The sequence below is a fragment of the Acartia tonsa genome, chromosome 13, assembly GCF_053477335.1.
Source record: "Acartia tonsa isolate MP-2025a chromosome 13, ASM5347733v1, whole genome shotgun sequence".
NCBI classification, from domain to species: Eukaryota; Metazoa; Arthropoda; class Copepoda; order Calanoida; family Acartiidae; genus Acartia; species Acartia tonsa.
The window spans coordinates 8,696,461-8,704,133 of NC_137272.1; the positions used below are offsets into that span (position 1 = coordinate 8,696,461).

The 7,673-nt window shown below is 36.2% G+C and overlaps 2 protein-coding genes across 2 annotated transcripts; both read left to right on the plus strand.

Moving 5' to 3' along the window:
* The first annotated feature begins 1,849 nt into the window (after positions 1-1,849).
* Positions 1,850-5,456, plus strand: LOC145304449 (uncharacterized). The gene is made up of 6 exons (XM_080146328.1): positions 1,850-1,959; positions 2,498-2,613; positions 2,878-3,046; positions 3,514-4,069; positions 4,289-4,444; positions 4,865-5,456. The coding sequence occupies exons 1-6, from the start codon at positions 1,932-1,934 to the stop codon at positions 5,454-5,456; spliced, it is 1,617 nt and encodes a 538-aa protein (XP_080002454.1). The 5' UTR covers positions 1,850-1,931.
* A 242-nt stretch (positions 5,457-5,698) lies between these two features.
* On the plus strand, positions 5,699-7,337 carry LOC145304655 (uncharacterized). The gene is made up of 4 exons (XM_080146588.1): positions 5,699-5,827; positions 6,055-6,371; positions 6,598-6,821; positions 7,035-7,337. The coding sequence occupies exons 1-4, from the start codon at positions 5,738-5,740 to the stop codon at positions 7,175-7,177; spliced, it is 774 nt and encodes a 257-aa protein (XP_080002714.1). The 5' UTR covers positions 5,699-5,737; the 3' UTR covers positions 7,178-7,337.
* The last annotated feature ends 336 nt before the right edge of the window (positions 7,338-7,673 follow it).

Genomic DNA, 7,673 nt, shown 5'->3' on the forward strand with positions numbered 1-7,673 from the left:
AGTTACCTAGTTTTTTGGCGTATGAATGAGAACACCTGTTCCTATCCACCGGATTCGAATGAATACGAGCTATTTTTATTTTGTAATTTTTTATTTCTTAAATATTCTACCTTTTCAGATAGTTCTGAATAACAGGCTATTCAAGTTAATCACCTGGGTACGCGTACATCATAATAACAGGTATGGGTGTATATTAGCTGTATAAGATTTATTTTTTTTCTCCTGCTACAAAATTTGTTCTAAATAAATAGGGGGGGGGGGGGAAGTTTTGACACATTTGCGTAAACAGGGAGTATAGGCTTTATCTTTGGACTGAGAGTATAGGTTATTAGGGATAAAATCATTCTTATATGATGAATTTTCCCAAGTTTTAATATTTTTTGGATAGGCCTCCAGGTTCCGGAGCTCCAGGCCTTCTCCCCCCCCCCCCCTTGTTTAAGGACAAATAAAATACCGGAAAGTTAAAAAACATTAATCACACCCCTCCCAAAAATAAACAAGACAAACAAAATAATCATTCCTCAAATTAGGATGGATCCATACCAATACCACGAGCTGCATGACAGATGGGACGCCCTCATGGTTAGGATGTTGAGACTCTTCTCCAAGCTAAATATTCGAGTTCAAGAAGAATCATGTGGCATTGATGACGCTGTTGAAATAGTAAAACTCTTATACCATCACGGTTGGGTAGAGACACACTTAAAGAAGATTGAACCTATGCCCGAGAATCTCTACGAGAACGAGAGACCCCGCCTGGATGATACCGAGAGACGTGTCATTGACCATGAAGCCGACTGTGCACCTTTCCTCACCAACGTCAGCCCTTTTTTCTAAATAAAACCCAGAGTAACAAGGTAAAAACTACGAAATTATTGCAGGGGTGTATATTCTGCTCCGGGGGGGGGGGAGGGGAGGGGGAAAAAAGAAATAAGTGGATCAATGATGGAAGTTGCTTCAAATCACATGCTCTTGTTCATGGCTAGTTGTCTTTTTTAGCAGGGGAAAAAATTGTTTTTAACCAAAAAATGTTTCAGAATTCTTTGAGTTTCTTCATTAAAAAACGCTTTAGTTTTCTCATTTTTAATTCAATGTTCTTTCCTTTCAGGGAAGAGAAAGGAGAAGCTAGGAGAAGCCGAGCTCGCCGCCGGCGATTTCATCCAGCCTCCGGATATCCATGCTGAAAGCGAATTTTAATTGTAATTTGTGGCGTTATCCTCTTAGAAAATTTTGTTTGTATTATTTAACTCCCCATCCCCCCCCCCCCCCCAAACTAAATTGCTGGGTTAGGTTAGGCTAGGTTAAGTTATACGGCTAGGTAGAGGCCAGGGGCCGTTTTTCTAGGGGGGGGGGGTATTTCCTAAGAGGATAACATCAATTTGTTCTTTCAGAACATTTACGTTAACCTCTCTTTGATTGCAGCGCCCATATATTTTATAATTAAGTACCCATGGTGACAGTGATCGAGCCCCACTGGTCGTGCAGATATATAATTTCCTGCATATAAACATTAATAAACATTATTTACCCCTAAAGCCGACGATTACGTATGCACGTGTACAGTTTTTTAAGCTTCTGGCTATAGCTCTCTAGGAGATCTTAATTGATATGTTTTATTTTTTGTTTTTGTTTTTTGTTTTTTTTGTTATGTTGTTTTTTATTATTTATTATTATTTATTTTATAGCAAATTAACAAATTTTCTGGGTTCAACATTGTTGTTATAATAAAACTCCATGCAACTGCAGAATTCTGCAAAAGTCACGACCAGTGGGGCTCGATTATATATGCGTTCGTCGGCTTTTCAGGGAAGGCAGGAAATTTATATAGGTATTATCCAGGTCAGGACTGGAACAAACAAAATTTTATGTATATATTGTATATAGTTATTTTTTTCAAAGTAAAAAAATGTCAGACCAACGCTGGATGACGTATGTATAATTGGATCACAATTTTGATAGGTAAGTTTAATTAATTTTATAGACAATCAAAGAATAAATAAGGGTATTTTCTTGTTTGTAACTCTAACTCTTTATTTTGTGAGTTCCTTTGACATTTAATTTTGGTTTCAAAAAGTGTCACTCCCCCCCCCCCCCCCCCTTTTTTACTTTCTCCTTCTTTCGTTATATGTAAACAAGTAATAACCTTATTATTATAACCAGGGGTGTATATTCTGCACAAGATTTATTTTTTTTCCCCTGCTACAAATTTTTTTATTTTTTTTCCCCCCTAGATTTTTCTGAAAAAGTAGGGGGGGAAATAGAAAAATATTTAAAGAACTCTATACTTCATTTATTTTATCCCTCCTACCACACATTTCTTTAGTTTTTTTTCACCAAGGAGGGGGGGGGGGGAAATGGAAAAAATGTTTTCAGTTTTCTTAATTTTTACATTTTTTTTTCCTCCAACCACTTATTTTTTATTTCCACCCCCCCCCCTGAGCAGGGGATCCCATGCAGAATATACATCCCTGATTATAACATATACTTCTTATTTCAGGAGTTACCTATACACCCCTGTTAGACGTTATTGCAATGGGAGACAATTTGATTGGTACACTCTCTAAAGCTCTACTGAAGCGTATAAGAAGTGGAGATAAGAGGAAAAATGTACAGGTGACTTTTTACAACTAATTATTTCTACATATTTAAGATGAGACCTTACTTTTCATTACTGTACTTAAAGTATAATCTATGCTCGACTTTAATTTCTATTTTTCACTTGCAGTCAGCGCACTATAAACATGCTTGCTCTTACACCAGTATAGTCATATGTACTGTAATCAATTGACACGTGTAGCTTGCCCAAATAACGATCCATAACAACTCCCCTATATTATTTTAAATAAGTAATTCACTAATTATGTAATCTTTTTCCAGTTGCAGCATAAACTGAGGTCCATAAGAAAACTCTTCTGTAATGCAACGAGAAACAGAAAATGGCGCAAGAAACCTCCACAAAGTGAAGACAGTCAGCCATTACTAGAAGAAGAACAGCAGGAGGATTTGATGGATGTGGAATATGAGAACGAAACTGCATCGTCAAAAGGTAACCTACAATATCTGTAATATAAAGTAGAACGATGTCGGTCTGTATGTTTGTTGTTTGTTTGTCCAAATTCCCACAAACATTGTCTCCCAATTTTTGTTTTTTATTTTCCTTTCAATCTAAATTTCAAACAATTGGTTTGATCAAACGTTAGTTAAGTTTGTCTCAAGATATCCTTGTTCCAGGGGTGTATATTCTACATGGGATCCCTTAACCTAACCCACCTTCACCCACTCTCTACATTTATCTACTTTTTCTGGAATTTTTAATTTTTTAACTTTCTAATTTGACTAGTTTTTCTTTACGGCATTATCCTTATACTAAAGTAACAGGATGTCTGTGTGTCTGTTCAAAAGGATCTTGCTAACCGCTGAACCGATTGGGTTCTCCTTTACAGGGTACCTTCACATAGGTCCCGGGAAGGTTTATAACTATAAAACACCATGTTTAACATCGTATTTTTTTAGGTAAAGTTTGTACAGGCTGCAATACCAACTTCACAAAGGAAACCGAAAGTATATGTTATCAATGCTACGCAAACCAAGTTTTGGAGCGATTAAATAACAATCCTGAAGAAACAAACTACATTAATATTGTTGTAGACAATATTAACAACAATAATACCAACGATAATAATGATGCAGACAATGACAGCATTCAAGATGCCGAGGACTGGGAATTGTTTGATATACCTGAAGATGATTTTGACCCAGATGATGACGATGACCCTGATGACGAACCTGATGGCGAACCTGATGGCGAACCTGATGGCGATCATGACGGGGATCCCTTCAAACATCTTACAGAACTTGAGAAAGAAATTGTTAATGATTTCAGAAGCGTTTGTGTTCTAGACAACCCCATCTCTCACAACAAAGTTAGAATCATCCTGGCAATTCTGAAACGCTCGTGTATTTTCAAATTTCCGTCATATAATACATTATTCAAACCCAAATACAAAGTTGAAATCAAAGAAAACAAATATAATCCTACAAATGCTCCTGGTTCACTGATTGAGTGCAGGTATGTTTATATACGATTTAGAAAGCGTAGCATTTCTATAATCATTACCAGAATTTCCGTACGTCCATTTTAAACATGTCGATTTTTCTCCTTTTTTAACAACAAACTTTCAAGTGTTCTAATTATCAGTTTGATCATTCTTTGGTATATTGCTTCCTGCGACAACTTGAGAACAATATTATAAGCTATTATTAGTTAAAAATATATTTCTTTTTCCAGATTCCCTACCTATGAGATCCTCCAAGACGCCATCACAGACTTTAAACGGTTGAATGGACAACAGGCCGTTGATGATCATATAACTTTTGACATCTCGGGCGACGGAGTGAAAGCAGCTCAGGGATCTCATATCTCCTATTATACTGTCTGGATTAGGTAAGTAATTAATTTATTGTGGATTTGAAAGGGTTGGGTTGGGATAAAGTTCTTTTCATATACAGCATGACCCTCGAAAAAATATTTTTTAGGAATGGCACCCTATATTTCAAAGGATATCAAAATATTTGTTTTACATCAATTGACAGCCCAGATTTTTAAAGCCAAAGTTTAGGAAACCATTCAATAAAGAAATAAAAAAGAAAACTAAGTTTACAATTGATACTTTTTTCTATTGCATACATATATAAAAATCTGTCTTACTGTATACCAGGACTTAATTAATACCATAAGTAAACCTAGTTTTTACCACTTTTACGGTAAAATTTTACCAGCCTTTACGTTTTATAAATCAGTAACTACAATTTTAAGTCTAAGTTATTAAATGCTATTATTATTAATTCTTCTTTATTATTTCAGGTTATTCTTCAACAAGGATTTCAGTGTTATATTGCCAGTCAGCATATTTGAGAAGACGAGGAGGCGTCCCTACAGTTACAACTTTCTGGATAATGTTACCCGATTCATCAACAAACTAATTCAAGAAGGATTACCTGGACATACCTTTCAATGTAGAACCATCATCCACGATGCCGTTGCGAGAGCCGATGTATTCGGCATTCTTGGCCATGGATCAAAAAATGGATGCCCACACTGTGACCTTCCAGGGATGGCTTTTTCACAGACTTATCTCCGTCAAAAGAACTTGGTATTGTTCGAATCAATGAATGTATTTTACCCCAGTGACAGTCAAAATATGGGTACGCCGAGGTCTGACGAGAAATTCCGCAAGTTAGAGGAAAATAATCAGAACATGAAAACCAGTTTTTCTGAGCTTGACCCGAGCTTGGATTTAATACAAGATACCCCCAGTGATCCGATGCACGCGTTGCACCTGGGCTATGTAAAGAAAGTGATGACGTACCTGAAGAAAGGACGTAATAGTTATCCAGAATTGGAAGAAGAAGACTTAGTTCAAATGGAGAGAATTACAGGGATGTACTGCATTTGACTAAAGAAATGACGCGTAAAATAGGTGTTTTCTTCGCGCATTTGTCGGCACTGCGATAAAATTCTGCATTTTTAGATTTATGTCTATTACACATTATTTGTACGCCTTGTTATGCCGCTTAAAAGAGTGTTAGTTTGAAAAGTTTAAAGAACTTAAATTTTGAAAATTTTCTCCTTATCACCCATATTTTACCATGAACTGCAGTAACTCCAATTATAGATGAAATCAACGATCAATTGAAGCTTGTTGGCGATTTTGATCGCGTTCCCCGTACGTCCATCATGCGCCTGACAGAGAAGAAGCTAGCCCTCAATTTGAAAAGTTCTGAATTCAAAGTACTGGGCTTTTACCATATGATATTTTATGCAGAGGTAGGTTTTTACCATATTATAATCTTTTTAGAATTTAAAGCTTATTTCAGTTTCATTATATTGTATAGCAATAACATTCTTTTTAAATTTGCGCACGTGTGCTATATTATATATATATTTCTATTGAGGAGGGTGGACTTCCAATAAGTATATAGGGCGAAGCCCCTAGAGGCTAGGGGCGAAAGAGCTAGTTTTCCCTTAAATTATTACAATGTTTTTTTTTCCAGTTGGCAAATCTTAAAGATGAACAACGTCTGATATGCAAGTTTTTATTCCACATATTGCGCTGTCTCGAAGAGCATATAACAACTGAACGTGTGGCTGAGCTCAAGACCATGATAATGGTCCTGAACTCAAAATTGGCGGAGATGTACGGCGAATCGTGCTTGAGTTACAATACTCACATGCTTTACCATATGCCGGAACATGTCCGCCGATTTGGACCATCCATGGCGTTCAGTTGTTATGCTTTCGAAAGTGCCAATCATGTGATTGCAACTTACATCCGAGGATATAATTTTGGCCTTAAAGAGGTTTCAAACAGGTAATACTATTTTTTTTTAGTTGAGTTCCTTTGACTTTTAGTTTTGGTTTCAAGAAGTGTCACTTCTCCCCCCCCCCCCACTCTTTACAAATTTTAATGTAATTTTTAAAAATGTAACATAACTTTCTTTCCGTGTATTGCTGATCAAACACTTAAGCTATAACGATTTCACCAGCAACATACCTTTCCGTTTAACAGCCATTAATGACATAAATGACATATTTAGATTGTTGATATTTCACACAGTGAAACCGTACATAAATGAAAAGCTGGCTGTCAGGGGAAAAAGGAATGCCAACAAACGAAAGTTCGAAAGAAATCAATTCTATACAGACTGCCAAGACCTCTACTTTGTCCCAGACTGCCGTCGTGATAAAACAGTATGGTTGGTCCACAAAGTGAGGACATTTTTTCCGGCATACACCTTTCCTGAAGATTCCAGAATAATAGGTAGGGGTGTATATTTTGCACATGATTAATTGTTGTATAGAAATATTTCATGAACTATACATTTCATCTAATTCCTTTTTAACCTACCACAATTTATTTGTAATTCTTTATCATGCCAGGAGGAGAGTGTGGTAAAGGGGGGAGGGGGGGTCTAGGAAATATGAATTAAGTTTTATGGTTTTAAACACTGAAAATATACACCCCTGGTATTAGGAGTAGGCAAGACTGACGATCCCGAAGACTATAGCCATCCTCCAACAGAACTAGCCTCCAACCTACTGAAGTACAGAGTAGCACATATCTCCGTACACCTGTTGCATCAAGATGTCTCCATCGTAATTCCTATCGGAATTTAATTTTGTACATTGAAAGCAGAGAAAGGGGGGGGGGGGGGGAAATGACACTTTTTGAAACCAAAACTAAAAGTTCCATATTGTACCCTTATAAAACAACTGCCATGCAAAATTACAGATCTGTAACTGTTTCTTTAGTTCAGTTCCTTTGACTTTTAGTTTTGGTTTCAAAAAGTGTCACTTCCCCCCCCCCCCCCCCCCTTTTGTTATAATATGTATGTAAAATGTTGTAAAATTCAACTGAAGGCCCTTCCCTCTTTATTTGGAATTTATGTGAAATGTACTTTAAAATATTTTTTTCATTAAAATTATTTTTTATAGCTAATTTTAAAAAAGGCATTTCAACTAAATTTAGCAAAACCCTACCTTTTTGGCCATCGATGGGTATGAAGTTAAAGTGTTATAAGTCTAGTCTGTAATTTGAAAGAGTACATGTTTGCAATTTAATTTAATTTTACATAAAATTTTAATTTCTGTCTACACATTTCAGATTTAAAAC

Coding starts and splice junctions, on each gene's coding strand:
- LOC145304449 (XM_080146328.1), top strand. CDS start 1,932: ATGTATAATTGGATCACAATTTTGATAG. Junction 3,047..3,513: donor CGAAACTGCATCGTCAAAAG/GTAACCTACAAT, acceptor GTATTTTTTTAG/GTAAAGTTTGTACAGGCTGC. Junction 4,070..4,288: donor GGTTCACTGATTGAGTGCAG/GTATGTTTATAT, acceptor TTCTTTTTCCAG/ATTCCCTACCTATGAGATCC.
- LOC145304655 (XM_080146588.1), top strand. CDS start 5,738: ATGCGCCTGACAGAGAAGAAGCTAGCCCTCAATTTGAAAAGTTCTGAA. Junction 6,372..6,597: donor CTTAAAGAGGTTTCAAACAG/GTAATACTATTT, acceptor TGACATATTTAG/ATTGTTGATATTTCACACAG. Junction 6,822..7,034: donor TGAAGATTCCAGAATAATAG/GTAGGGGTGTAT, acceptor CCCTGGTATTAG/GAGTAGGCAAGACTGACGAT.